The sequence below is a fragment of the Natator depressus genome, chromosome 16, assembly GCF_965152275.1.
Source record: "Natator depressus isolate rNatDep1 chromosome 16, rNatDep2.hap1, whole genome shotgun sequence".
NCBI lineage: Eukaryota > Metazoa > Chordata > Testudines > Cheloniidae > Natator > Natator depressus.
This window is the reverse complement of record NC_134249.1, coordinates 6,328,331-6,343,358: the sequence shown is the minus strand read 5'-3', so window position 1 is coordinate 6,343,358 and position 15,028 is coordinate 6,328,331. Positions and strand designations below refer to the sequence as shown.

The window sequence follows — 15,028 nt, the reverse complement described above, 5'->3', positions numbered from 1 at the left end:
GGCATTTGCCAAGGAGACTTAAGGACCCCAACTCCCACCCTAACCCTCCTAGGCTCCCTGGAAACTCCCAGGTTTACGGCTGCCTGGGACTAAGAGCCCATGGGAGTGACGGCCCCCAGGGCCTCGCACAGCCCTGCTGCTTGCAACAAAGACACAGAGACGGGATCATTTTAAAAACTAGAAATGGCTAAAAAGGGCTTTTTTTTTTCCTTCTCCAAATTAACAATAGATAAAACGTTGTTTGCAAATGAGTGATGAGGCCCCGCCCCCAGGGGGAGGGGCAGGATAGGTAGCTCAACTCGAGGTGGGGGGGAAGCAGGCTCCTTGCAGCAGGAGTGATTCGGAGCGGTGGGCAGGACAGGGACTCACTCCACAGCGCAGGGTGATCCGCTCCCTCTGCCCAGGTTGCTGCCCCTCCCCCTCACACAAAAAGCAAATAAAAACAACACAGTGAATCCCCCCTCCCCATCCCCCTCCCCTCCCCAAGTCAGGCGTCTGGGGAGCAGCTGCAGGATCTCTGGGGTGCTGTTCTCTCCAGGGAGCCAGCCAAGCAGCACCGCCAAGGAGACACCTCCGTCCAGCTCCCAGGGAGCCCCCAGCCCCCAGGTTCAGTTGCCACTGTTCCCCATGGAGACCGCCGGCTGCAAAGCTTGAGGGAAGATCTCACCCTTGTGGAAAGCCGGCATGTAGATGGGAGGGGGGGGGCCCAGGGCATAGGCTTGGGAGCTCACTGCGGCGGGCAAGGCTGGGTGCGCCAGGGCCAGGTTCATGTCGTACATGGCTCCCTCGTTCTCATCGCCGAAGGGCAGCAGCAGCCGCTTGCCCTTTTGACGCCGGTTGCAGAACCAGACTCGCACCACCTAGGCAGCGATGGGAGAAGGCACAAAAGGGGAGATGGATCAGCCCAGCGCATTAAAACCTCTCCCTCGGGGGCAGAGCCCCCCACAGCTCCGCCTCTAGAGAGGAGCAAAGCAGCCAGACAATTTGGGAGCTTCGAGCTCTTTTCCAGTGGGATGTTTTCTGCCTTCCCTCCACCCCCACAAGGCCCTACATACCCTCCCAGCTCAGCAGTCCCAGCTAGGAGCGCTTTGGTCAGCCAGGCAGAGGGATGGATCTCTACAGAGCCCCAGGGCACCCTGACAGTCCCTAGCATGTACGAGGCTGTCCTGCAACAGGGCTACATTCCTTCACCAGGTGCACCCACTAATTGAGGCAGTCTGGGGTCTAATCCCACCTATTGGGACCCACCTGATTTGGCAGCAATCTGGCTACCTAAGGAGCCCACGTGCACTCTTGTTGCATCCATGAATCAGACCTCCCCTGGGAGGGGAGTGACGTGGGCTGGCAGCTGGTGCTAACACACTCTTATTGCTGTTTGCTTTGTGCTCGATTGCAGCCCTCTTGAGTGGGAGTGTGGCAGCCCCTGCACTAGCCATTCACCTCCAGAGTAAAGGTCTGGAGTAGAGCTGGACAGTAAAGGGTAGGGGTAGTGGGGACACTGTGGAAAATTTCGGTGAAAACAAAGGCTAAATTTTCAATGGACAATTTAAATTTTGTGGCAGAAATTCGAATACCAGAAAATGTCAGCTGCCACAGTGCCTACCTAGTGGTAATTGCAGTTTGGGTGCCAGATGCCCCCTATTCCCATCTTTAGGCTGGGCTACATCACGCACTGTGCACCACAGCCTCCACTCTTGTGGTGGGAGGTGGTGCCTCACGGGCCTCCCTCGCCATGGTGCATCATGGGAAATGTAGTCTGACTGGGAAATCCAACTCAGAGGAGAACAGGAACATGAGGTAACTGAACTACAGATCCCATGAGGCACCACGGTATCATTTCCAAAATGAAATTGTTGGATTTTTGATTTAAAAAAAAAAAATCCTCCTCCTCCTCCTGTGGAAAACAGACTTATTTTGTGAATAATTTGGTTTAGTCATAAACCCAATTTTCTGCTTAAAAAATAGTTTAGATGGAAAAATTTCCACCAGCCCTAAATTGGCCTTTAGAAGTACCCCACTAGGGAATGCGTTAGAGTCATTCCTAAGGACCTGACTTCTGAACATGCTGTTCTCCCCACCGCTGGGGAGCTCCAACTAAACCTACGTCTTTGTCCAGGTTGAGATCCTCGGCGATCTGCGAGATCTGCTGGGGGCTCGGCTTCACGCACTTGCGGAAGAAGTTCTCTAGCGTGCCCTTGACATTGTTCTCGATGCTGGTCCTGCGCTTCCTCTTCCGGGCCTGGGCCAGCACTTGTTCTGCATTGCACAGCTGGAAAGCAAGAGACACAAACCCACAAAAGCCATGGCACTTGGTTACAGGTTGTCCCCGTGGAGCAACAGTGTTCCCAGCTCCTCGGGGCGTACATACCTGACTGGGAGAGGGGTAGGGCCAGGGCTGAGAGATGCCAATCCAACGTGCTGCAAATCAGTGTTTGGGTGGAAAGGGATAAAGTGGCAGGTTTTCAAGTCAAACTGAAATGTTTGTTTCTGAAAATTGAATTTAGTTTCAGAAATTTCCCATGAACATTTTCAAATGAAAAATTTTCATTCTTTCTTTACCGGGAGGGGGGGGGGGGAGGGAATGTGGTTTTCAACCAGGTCCATTTATATAACCATCTACAACATATAGTATTTGTGTCTGTAGCATGCTTAAATAATTTATTAGCCCTTTTTATAAGTCTATATAAATGTACACTAATACAAAGGGTGACCAATTATTTGGGAGAATATTAAAAGGATTTCATTAAAATATTTCTATTCACATTAAGGTTTTGTAATTTTTTAAATAGATTCAATCCCAAAGTGTTTGGGGTTGAACTCCCTTTGACCCCCAAACTGCTGCCCCACCCTCATTATCACGTGGAGTAGTGCTGGGCGTGCCGAGCAACCGGCTTCCCTGAACGCCCAGAGATGCTTTAGAATAATTCCTCAAAGGAACCTACTCACGGGCCCTGAGCCTGCACCTTAGGCGTTTTGCCATTGACCTCAATGGAAGCAGGATCAAGATACAAATTGCTTCAATAATTTCCCTTTAGTGAAATTCCCTTCCTTACCCTTCCAGAGAACCTACGCAACATAGTTAGCAGGTTGTGCTAGGTTAATCCTCCCCTGGACTGCAGCATGTGGGACTTAAATGCTGTATTCTAATGGGCACATCACCTCCCACTCCTTTCTTCTGGCTGAGCAGGAGAAGTTGCGAACCACACCACAGGGTAAAGGAAAAATCCCTGGTTTTCAAGCCTTCCTGCAGCTGCTCCTCACTGGAAGTGAGGATATGGGGTGAAATCCGGGCCCCACTAAAGTCAAAATTTGAGCAGACTTCAATGGGGCCAGGATTTCACCCATGATCTTCCAATAGCCTGCCCCATCCTGCCAACCGCGCTGTGCCCCTGGCAACTGCAGAGTGTGGGAGGGGCTCCAGGTGCAGAGGACCTTCTGCCAGGTACCCACCTGCAGAAACCTCTGCAGTCAGTGAAGAGTGTGACTGCTCAACAAAAAAAAAAAGTTGTTTCCCCCCAGATCTGCAATATGTTCTCAGATTCAGCCCCTGGCCCTCATGCCATGGTAACCCAACCAGTCTCACTCCACCGACTACGGCTATAACATTTAAGAAGACGGGAGCCTCTCTCCAGATCCACCCACGACAGCAGAAAACGACCATGATTGCCTTGTTGGAGGCCGTCGTGATGTCTGGCTGCTCCAGGATCAGAGCCAGTTGAAGAATCTGTTGCAAATTATATTTGTTGGGAATCTTAGTATATTTTCCCATCAAACAATGATTGTAAGTTCTTCCCACTCTTCGACCATCTCTGCAAAAGGCTGGACACTCTCCATCACACGATAGTCTGGTCAATCGGCTAATTGTTTATTTACAAGTACCTCTGCCCTACCATTGGGGCAGACACTGCTACTCCGGTAATGCAAATGGCAAGTGTCTCTCTGAAACCAGGCCAATGAGCAGGGCCTGGGAGCACTGGCAGGTTGTGGTTGGGACAGTGATAGAGAGGTTCCAGCTGCAAGGGTTATTAGCTGTTGCTAGACACTGGAAGTCCTCACTTACCCTGCTCTCTTCCCAAAAGGAACCTTCCCTGCTAAACCTTCCCTTGTCAGCTCAAGGCCTCCTTACACTGGTGCTGTCACAGCTCACTGGGAAGCAGGCTAGCCCACTGGTCTATTGATAGCCAATGCCTAGGGCTGCAGGTTTATCACAGAGGTAAAAAAATGTCACTGATACTGTGATTTTTCCATGGCTTTCTTTGCATCTGGGATTTCATAGGCTGAGGAGCTGGGGGGACCACCCAGGCCAGGGCCCATCCACTTGTACCACCACAGCTCAGGGCCAGTGATCTGGCGGTGCCACAGCCAAGAAGGGGCCAAGGCTGGGTGTCTCAGGGAGAAGGACATGCCCACAGGCCAGAGCAAGGAGCCAGGCGAGCCCCACGGGACAGGAGCCACCACTGTGAGGTCAGTGCTGGGTGGGCTCGCTCTGCACCGCTCCCCCCCCCCCACCACCAACCAGGCCTCCCACCCCCCACGGGCAGGACCGAACCTCCCCCACCATGTCACACCCCCCCACTTCAAGTGACTTTACAACCACTACCTGCAAAAGCTGTGACTTTAAACTAAATTTGTCAGGACTGCTCAGTGACTGCATAAAAAAATGCCGTGACAAATCTGCAGCCCTACCAATACCCTAAGGCCAGGCCCTTCCACACTGGGTGGGACGAAGAAGAGATAAGGTGGAATTTGGTGAGTCATTCTCCAGGCACATCAGAGCAGGATGTTTGCAAGAGAATCCGTGGGTCTGCTGGATTAACCAGGAAGTAAAGGAAACAATTAACAAAGATAAAGAGGTTGCGAGAAGTTATAATTTCTTTGCCTCAGAGTAGGTCAAGGAGATCCTGACCCTGAGCTGCTGTCTCAGGTCAAGGACCAAGGTGTTGAAAGAGGAGCTGCTGGAACAAACTGATCAAGACAAAATATCAGGAGGCCTGGGCGACATGACCCACGAAGTTTGAATGCAAGAACAAAGTGTCTGAGCTGCTAACAAAACTCTGCAATCAGCTGCTATCCTGGGGGCTGCAGTGGGTGCCTAGAATCTCATACAGCCTTGCCCCAGGTACCCACTCCTACACCAGGGCTTGCAACGGCGTCCCGGGAAGGCAGCCATACAGCTATCTCCAACAGTGCCTGTGTCAGAGAATCATCTCCCAGCTAAAACCAGTGCTTTTAGAGACCCTTTACAGACCCTTTGACCTTTTACCCTTTAGAGACCCTTTGACCTTTTACCTGCAGGATAGGGGCTGGTCAGTGGGGAGAATCTCATCCTTGGACTTTGGTTTAGAAAGAAGGCGAGTAAGAGGAGACATGACGGGGATAAGCAGAGTAACGAATGGGAAAAAGGTAGATCAGGCATTCTTATCTACCCTCCCTCATAACACACCAGCAAGGGGTGAATCAGTGCAACTGAAAGGCAGCACATTTAAAACCAGTCCGAGGAAATTCTGTTTCTCCCCCAAAGCGCGTGACTAACCTGTGGAACTCACTGCCCCAAGGTATCAGCAAAGCCAAGGGCTCAGCAGGATTCTCTAGAGGCCTTGGACGTTTTCATTCTCCACAGTCACAGCAGAAAGGATAAAACACATTCAGAAGGGATATAAGCCCTCCTGACATGGATCAAGCTCTGACTGACGGGGGTCAGGAAGGAACTTGCCCAGCGACTAGGCTACTTCCATAGCTGCCCATTAAGAGGTCACGTACACCTTGCTCAGAAGCAGCGAGTCCCGGCCATTGGGCTGAGCCAAGCCCTTGGCTGACCCAATCTGGCCCACCCCTCCCCACTTACCTCTTGCAGGCTGTCGCTGTTCTCTACCTCGTTGAGCCAGCGCTGCAGCAGTGGCTTCAGCTTGCACATGTTCTTGAAGCTCAGCTGGAGGGCTTCAAAGCGGCAGATCGTCGTCTGGCTGAACATCTTCCCTGGGAGGGAGAGAGAAGCCCCGTTCGCTGCAGGCCTGGGGCTGCCAGACTCCTTATCCTATACCCCCGGCACACCAGCCAGAGAGGAAAGAAACCTGCCCACTACCTGACCCATGCATGGAGCATCCATGACTCTGGGGGCTGCATCCATGCATGGGAGACCCCCCACCCCAATATTGCACGGTCACCTACCCACCTCTGCAGCAGGGACCATGGCGGTCTGCTCCCTTCACCTGCTATCTGGGGGGAGGAGGGGCATCTTCTGTCCCTTCCCCCCATAAATGAGGCACTGAGGGAGCTCGAGTCCCTCTCCCCCCCCCAGACAGCTGGATCTAGGAATCCACTCTGCCCCACATAATTTTGCCTTCCCCCAGGATCCCCATCTCCTGTTGTGAGCCCCTCCCTCAAGGCAGCAGCAGGGATAGCAGGGACTCCCAGGTTACAGCATCATGTTGGGGCTCCCCCGGCATCACCACAGTGTTCACACTGGGCTCACTGCAACAAGCATCCAAAAACCCTTCCAGCCGCTTTGAACATCCAACTGGGGAAGAAGCTACAAAGCAGCAGTGAGGATCCAGGGGCTGTCCCTCCCCATATCTCACCTTCTGCATCAAGAGACACCCCCAGAGGCACCAGATGCACTTGGGAGGGGTGGGGGAGAAAAGTGAAACTCACCATACAGAGTCCCCAGAGCCATCCCCACATCAGCCTGTGTGAACCCCAGGGTGATGCGCTTGTGCTTGAGGTCTTTGGCAAACTGCTCCAGCTCCTCTGAGGTGGGAGTGGTGTCCTGGGAAAAGCAGCAAAAACATTTCTGTGAGGGGATAAAGGAGCCCGCTGGGGGCTGGCAAGGAGAGAGGTGGATTCACTCAGGCATTTCAGGGATGGATGCAGATCCAAGCCCTAGAGAGATGGATCCCAGGTCTACCGCTGCAAACAGGCTCCACCGCGGCTTTCGTGGCAGGTGAGAGGAGTGCGAACGGGCTCGGTGAAGCCCTCAGTTGTTTGTTTGCATGGACAAACCAGCATCCTGCAGCACGAGGATGGCAAACAATCCCAGAAGGAATCACTTTCACCTGACACTGAACCGAGAGCTCTGCTGGGATCCGAGAAACAGGCTGATCCCTCAAGCTGCTCTCTGGCTTTCTGCTTCACGGCGGAACAGCTGCCTAGACTGTCCCTCAGGCTCCCTCGGCCTGGCTGCCCGCTGCAGTGGGAAACGGCTCAGCCACAACCTCCCACCCACCGGGGTGACGTCTGGCTGGCGAGGCTCAGAGTTGGAGCAGCATAGCGGGCGGGGGGGGTGTGTGCGTGGTGCTACAGGTCAGCACTGAGGGGTATTAGCTGGGCCGTTAAGGTCAGTAACTTTAAAAATGAAAGCTGTAGTTTCTGCAGACATCGCTGCCTTTAGACACCCCCTCGCTCACCAGTGAAAGCCTCCCACTCCACTCTGGGCAGTGGACAAGCCAAGTAATCAGTGCGCGGGATGGCCATGGAGATTCATCGGGCAGAGACTGAAGCTGGCAAGCTGATGCCCTGCAATACCCCGACTCTCACAGCCCCCCGCAGCCAGGATACGTTTCCTAGGGTCAGTTTGCGGTGGGGATGAGAAATCCACCCAAGCCCAGAAATGGCCCTAGTCACCACAGTACCTGAGCACTGCACAACCCCACGCACTGCCCTGCAGGAAGGCAGGACAGAACCATCTCTGTTTTCCAAAGGGTCAGCGGAGCGACTTGCCCAACATAGGGTGGGTAAAAATCATGATAAAAAAAATAATACAAAATGGTTTTTTATTTAAATATAACTGTTGCCTTTTACTCCCTTCTTGTTTTATAGTCTTAAATGGCTAAAGTGGCTGGTTTGTTCTTGTTTAAAGAGTTTCCGAATTGTTAGTCGAGTTGCAGATTTTACGGTGAAGTTTTTCTTTTCTACTGAAGTTTCAGCCTTGAAACTCTCAGCCAGGCTGTAAAAAAAGAAGTCCTGGGCCTGACACCACAACCCACCCCACCCACCATCACCACAACTGCAAATAGCAGCCAACAGTACCGGCCACCACACTGCACTTCCACAAATCAAGAAAGTCACAACGCTTTGACCAGGCTACGCTCCTCCCTCAGGTTTGCAGCGTGAAGTCAATAGGACTTGTGCTCCTAAGTCACTTACAAGCTGTTGAAAATCCCACCTTTAGGATTTTATGGACCTAAACATTTTGGCCTGTCTGTATAAAGTAAGTTCACAGCAATGTTGTTAATGCACTGGGAAGATGAAATCACTTGGCATCGCTGACACTATCTGGCCACCATCTCTGAAGTGTCTGAGCACCTCATAATATTTAAAGTCTCAATCCTCCCCAAACTGCTGGGGGAGGGCTATTCTGTACCTGGGGAACTGAGGAAGAGCCTGAGGCGCAGTCTACATTACCAACGTACATGAGTGGAACGTCGCCGCTCAGGGTGTGGATTTAACGCAATTCCACCAACTGAACTCCCGGGATAGACAGCACCGTCGAAGAGCATCCTGTGGACACACAGCTACTGCCTCTCGGGGAGATGGAATTCCTACACCAATGGGAGCAGCTCTCCCACTGGGTGTAGGCAGCAACTTCACTAAGCGATACAGTGCACCGCAAGTGTAGACAAGCCCTGAGTAACTTACCCAAGGTCACACAGAGAGCCTTAGGTGGAGCAGGAAGTTGAATCTAGTGTCTACACTAGCACTTTTGTCGGTAAAACTTTTATCAGTCGGGGCGGGGGGAGAAAACCACCACCCCTGAGCAACGTGTTGGCGTCTCCAGCAGAGCTCATTGGGTGTGGTTTAATTATGCCAACAGGAGAGCTCTCTCCCATTAGCACAGAGCAGCTCCACAGGAGACCTTACAGCGGCAGTACAGCTGTAAGATCTCTAGTGTAGACACAGCCTTTGGCTCTCAAATTCTAGGCCAGTGCCCTTATTGCTGGGCCACCTCTTCTCTCTACACTGAAGCAGTTTTGTTTTGAAGGGACAAAGATTCTGTGCCACTAAAAGAACTGTTTGTAATAGAAACACAATTTTAGCCCATGGTCCTGCTAACAATTATGCACATGCTTAACTTGGAGCGCAGGAGTAGTCACATCAAAGTCAATGGGACTTTTCATCTGAGTCAAGTTACGTACCGCCTAGTGACAGCTGCACCAGAGCCTTCATTTTCAATATTTTGGAGTTTGCCTATTGCAGTTTTGCAAAATCCAGTTCAGCTCCCGGAGCAGGAGTGGCATTTACCATTTTGTAGGGACCTCTCCCATCATCTACCCTGAGCTCCTGAATGACGCAGGACAGAGAATTTCTCATAACTTCTGTTTGAGCTAGAGTAGATCTTTTGATAAGCTCATCAATGTTAGTCTAGATTCTGTGACAGAGGCAGGAACTGAACCTCCACCCCAAGGAGTCACAGGCCAGTACCTGGCCACTGCACCATCCTTCTCAAGGGCCCCCACACCCTCTTGTACTACTTCCTAGCCCACCCTGCTCCCAGGTAGAGGGGAAGCTGGAGACCAGATCCCCCTCTGCTGTAGGCAAGCTTCCACTGAGCAACGCCCATGGACACCGGCCACATATCTTCCCTTTTGTGAAGGTTGGGAAGTACCTGGCTGCTGGGTCTTCTCTTCCCTAAGGAAGCCAGCAGGGAGAACACACTGATCTGTGCTCCAAGTCTAATCCCTACTCCTGCAGAGGGGCTCCAAGCAATGCCCTCCACCACCAGCAGGTGCCAGTGTGTGTTATGTTTGAGACAGTCTCACCAGCTGAGGGCCAGGTGATCTGGATTCAGCCACTGTCAGCTGTCAGCTTCCTCTCAGTGCTAACGAGAAGGCTCAGATCCTAATTCCAGGGGTATTTAGGAGCCTGAATATCTTTGAAGATCTGGGCCCAACAAAGCAAAAAAGGATCAAATCCCCCTTTAAAAATCAAAGCAAAACACAAGGGCACAACTCATCTAAGCCACTGGGAGTTCACACTGGAAGACAGATGGGCTGCAACCAACCCAGCACCCAGAGCAGCAAAGTTTTGCTATGAGAAGGTGCAGAGTCACCTTTCAATCAGCTCTCCTGCTCGTTTGATGATACTGGCACTACATGCAGGGTGGCAGCAGTTGCCAAGCTGCGATTTAAGATGGAGATGAAAGCATCATTGGCCCAGTTTCTTGTACCTTGCCTCATCATGGACACCTGCGCAGAGGGGTACAAAATGCTGGGCAAACTGAATGATGGCTTCTTACCCACATGTTGCCCCAGGTGTAAGTCTCAACACGTGGTCCAGGGCAGGAGAAGAGGAGACTCAGAGCACTCTATGTTTGCACAGAAAGCTGCCATCTACACACACACAAAATGTGCATGCACTGTTTGCACACACAGGTTTCCAGACCTGCCCTTTTCCCCACCTGGAACTGTTGTGGGACAATTTATGAAACAGGTTTAATTAATTAGTTCATAGCCTTTCTGAGCAGTGGGCGGTTTTTGCAAATACAGTCACTCCTGCCACTGGTACTATCAGCAGTTAACAAAAAAAATAAACCAAACCCAGGGCTGTGCCCTTTAAAATTTTTGTCCACCATAAAGAGTCCAGAAAAGAGTTTTTCCTTCTGTTTATTATTTACTTTCTTGTTTTTCCCCTTAGAAATATCAGGAATGTCAATTCTGATTTTCCCTGGCCGTTCTGGAAGATCTGCCAAGGCATGGCAGGGCTTCTCCACACACAACAGTTTGCACCAGTTTCCACTAAAAGCAGGTTTTTTTGATTGATTTAGTTAAAGTGGTGCAAACAGCAGCATGGACACGCTTAAGTCTATTCACACGCTTAGTTCTGGCTTAAACTGATTTAGCTTAATTTACCGAGACAAGCGTTGCATCTGATGAAGTGAGCTGTAGCTCACGAAAGCTTATGCTCAAATAAATTTGTTAGTCTCTAAGGTGCCACAAGTCCTCCTGTTCTTTTTGCTTAATCTACCTGCGAGTCAGGAATCTGACCAATTTTTAAATTATTATAATCTGGAGGGAGCTGGCCTACATGCGCTAAATATCTAGATTTTTAAAATTCCATTTAAAATAATAACAGTCATGCCGATGAAAATATTTAAAGCAGGCAGCTCCAGCATCCGAGGGGCTGCATGCACAGAAGAGCTGAGTGTGCAGACATAACAGAAGCATATGCCATCCCCAGAGACGGCTGGCTGAGCTATCGCACTGAGGAGTGTACAGAGACAAATATTTTTGTTCTGCAACAGCCAGCAGAGGGAACCCACGGTAAAGCCGCTGCTCAGAACCGGGCCAGTGGCTGATAGACACGAGGGCAAACATGGCAGTAAGAATGGGAGGCCTCCCTGAAAGCATGGGAAGAAACTGTGTGGTGCTGATCTCTGGATCCCAAAGAGCCCAGCACTGGAGCAGCTGGGCAACACAGCTTAGCCACACTGAGAGAAAGCTCTCTGAACCGGGGGTGCCCCTGCTGGAAATGTGCTCAACGCAGCAAACCATGCTGGAGAGCAAAACTCACTCCCCACCGCCAATGGGACACAATCAGGGCTCCACTTTTGCATAAGCAGGAACTCAACCTCCTTCCTGAACCTGGGCAGGATGGGAGGTGACAAAGGTGGGAAACAAGCAAACACCAGACCTCTAGCGAACTCACGGGCTTCCCAGCCTTGGCATCCTTCTGGACTCCTCCCTACTACTAGATTCCCAGATAGTCCAGAAACTGTTTCTTCCCCATCTTGACAGAGGAGGGCCCAACCACTGTGTGAGCCCCATCACCGAAATGTGCTGCACTTCACATGGACAGCAGCAGCTCTGAAGAACATCCAGCTAGCCCAGAGTGCAATGACCCAACTATTAAGCACCATAGGCCACTTAACCACCTGCTGTGGTCACTGTGCTGGTGCCCCAGAGAAGACCCAAGGTCATCAGAGCCCTCCGCAGGCTGAGCTGAGGGGGAGAGGGAAGGTTGGGTCCCTGGTGGAGTGGAAGAAAGAGGGAGGGAAGTCATAACATGAGGCTAGCAAGGTTAAAGGGGTTAGACTCAAGCCCTGCTAGGCATGTGCCTGGGTGGATCTGGTAGGCCCGCTCTCCTTGGTGCCCACTGCTGTAACCTCTTCCCGCAGACATCCCGGGATGAGTTATGCAGGAGGTCAGACCAGATTATCCTAATGGTCCCCTGGGGGGAGGGTGCTGACAACTGGGAGCTCCTGGAGAAGCAGAGGAGGGAAAAGAAGAATAAAAAATGGAAAGGAAAATACAGAGAAAAGCAAAAAGAGAGACGAGTAATGTGCAGCAATCGATGGAGCTTCAGAACCACTGGCCTAGGCAGAGGTAGGGAAGCTCTAGCAGGATTTGGGAATGTAGCTAAACCCCCATTTACACTACAAAGCAACAGTGTTGTAACTTAACCCCCTTGCAATGCAAAGCGCTTTCATCCCATGGGACCTGTCATCCTGCCTTTTTCCCTGGGTCCCTGGGCCTGTGCCTCTCAGCTGGTCTTTAAATCCCCCAGTCAAACAATTCTGTACCCTGGCTGGCTCACACCACCAGTCCCTCTCTACTAACTCCCAGCTCTTACAGAGCATTTTCCATCAGATCTCACAACGCTTCCCACAGGAGCGGAGTTTCATTCTCCCCATGTTACAAATGGGGACATCCGAATGATGAGGGTTTGGAGTGAGACAAAGAGAAGTCTAAATCTCTACCCTGGCATTACAGAGCAATGGTCACTTCACGGGGGGGGGGGGGGGGGGGGAAGAGATCAAACTGCAGCCGAGAGTCTAGATAAAAGAATATCGATCATCATAAAGCACCCTGGTGCTTTTTAAAAGCTGATTTATGTGTCTACACACACCCCCAACACAGAGTCAGATTTTTAACAGGTGTAACTCAGGGTTGCTCCGATTCACACATCAGACAGGGATCTGGCCCACCGTATTTAAAAAGCAGACAGAGTTTTTCGTCTGCGTTTGCGGACGCCACCTCCAGGGAACACAGGCCATCAGACAGACCCGTCTGTTCAGAGCAGCCCGGTTGGCCCCGTGTAGATCGACCGCTTTGGAGAGCCCTACCCGCCCTTCCCAGCCACCCCCGCTAGGAAGCTGCTCCCCAAGGAGCCTGTGGCAGGAGAGATGTGCAGCTGCAGAGCAGTGGGGCTGTCAGGGAATGTGGGAGACAAGGTCACCCGAAAAGCATCAGACAGAGAGGAAGAAAAATGTGGGCGCTGCTCCTCTCCGCTCCCCTCCCTCTTGGTATAAGCCGGAGCACTGGGGGGAAATCCCGTGAGAAAACGCAGAGCGGAAAGGGGTTAGATGGGGGGCGATCCCCGGATTGGGGAGCGGGGTCCGGGGAGGGGCCGCAGGGCTGCGATCCTTACCTCGTCCCCACTCTCACTGGACTGGCCTCCCTCGCTAGCCGCCCCACTGGAGCTGCCGCTGCTGCCCAGGCTGGAGAGGCCGCTGGGGGGCTGGTGCGGGTCGCCGGGGTAGATGGCGTGATGGGCCCCAGGGCAAAGCCCGACCCCTGGGAACGTCTGGCTGGGGAGGGGGCCGCGGGACGCCGCCGCGCTGTGCCCAGCCAAGGCAGGCCAGAAAGGGCTGTTCCAGGGGTGGGCGTAGTAGGGGCCCGCGGGCAGGAGGGCGCATTTCCCTTCTGGGGAGCCTTCTTTGCGCCCCTTCTCCTGGCCGGGCTCTTCTTTCGGGGCCTGCCCGCTTTCCAGGAGCTGGGGGCCCTGGTGCCCCCCAGCCATGCCCGGCTGCTGGCAGGGCTCTGGGCCAGGGAACGGGCCCCAGGCCTTAGCCTGGCCGGCCTCCCCCGCCGGGAGCTCGGGGGGCTCGTACTCCGCTTTCAGCGCCGGGAAGGGGAAGAAAGGCGGCTGGTGGCTGGTGCTGCTGTAGCCGCTTTTGCCGAACTGGCCGCTCGCATCCTGCAGGATCCCGGCCCCCAGGCCGAAGGCGGTGGGGGGCAGCCCCTCCTGGCTGAACATGGTCGCCCCCAGGCTGCCCGGAGCCGGGGCGCTGCAAGGGTCTCGGAGCCCCTAAGGCGCCATCAGACTAGGCGAGGGCCAGGAGTCTCCGCATGCTGGCAGGCTCACGGCAGGAGCTGGGCACCAGCGGGGCCAGGGCGAAGCCCCTCCATGCTGCAGAGACCCGACTGAGCGCCGAGGCCGGCCAGGAGCCTGCACTGAAGGCCAGCCAAGGGGCTACCTCCCCCCGCCCCGCTAAGGGCCCAGCTTGGGCGTCTCTGTTAATTGCCCCTGCTCAGCTATTGGCCCCTTTAAGACAATTGACACCAATAGGTTGTAAATGAACTTGATTCTTGTGTGTGTGTCGGGGGTGGGGAAGGGCATCTTGCAACCACCTTGATTAGAAATAGCTTCGGACTCCGTGTATCTCCCCCCCCACTTCTTTAACTTCCCCATGGGTTTGGGAGGGCATCAATCGAGAAGGGAAATGAAAACGACCAGCTGCATAATTTATTGGTGGTGGGAATTATTCTGCTCGGATCCTGTTTAAAAACGCCGGAGCCCTCCAGGGAATGTTCGCTCCTCGATATTCAGAGCAATAAACTGTTTGCACGTGGGTTGGACTCCAATTGGGGAAATTACAAGATTGCAATTGCAAACCCATTTGGATAGTTAGTTGCTCCCAGCAGTTTGGGGCCAGGTTGCAAAATCCTTGCCCTGCCATGCACTGATTTTGCAACGGTTGGTATATAGCAAGGGTCGACTGGGAGCTGTGAGTCACCCTTTCTCCGAGCACAGGGACACAAGCACATTTGATGAAAATGAAAGGCAGCACATTTTCAACTGATAGTCAAACATTTTATTGTGTAGCACATAGTTCACCCGTGGAACTCCCTGCCACAAGATTTCACCCAGGCTTAGAATCTAGTAGGATTTTTTGGATGAGAACAATCACAGTCACATTCACTAGGACTAAAAATATATATGAGGAAATTGAAACCCTCCTTCTTCAGGGCACACAGCAACCAATCACTAACTGACTGGGGTTAGGAAGAACCCTAAGGGCCCGTTATTCCAT

At 52.6% G+C, this 15,028-nt stretch overlaps 1 protein-coding gene across 1 annotated transcript; it reads right to left on the bottom strand.

Moving 5' to 3' along the window:
- Positions 1-538: 538 nt before the first annotated feature.
- On the bottom strand, positions 539-13,971 carry LOC142000065 (POU domain, class 5, transcription factor 3-like). Its single transcript, XM_074974106.1, has 5 exons — positions 13,363-13,971; positions 6,652-6,766; positions 5,846-5,976; positions 2,105-2,269; positions 539-860 (listed from the first exon to the last, which is right to left on the bottom strand). Exons 1-5 carry the CDS (start codon positions 13,969-13,971, stop codon positions 609-611), a joined length of 1,272 nt encoding a protein of 423 aa, XP_074830207.1. The 3' UTR covers positions 539-608.
- Between the last annotated feature and the right edge of the window lie 1,057 nt (positions 13,972-15,028).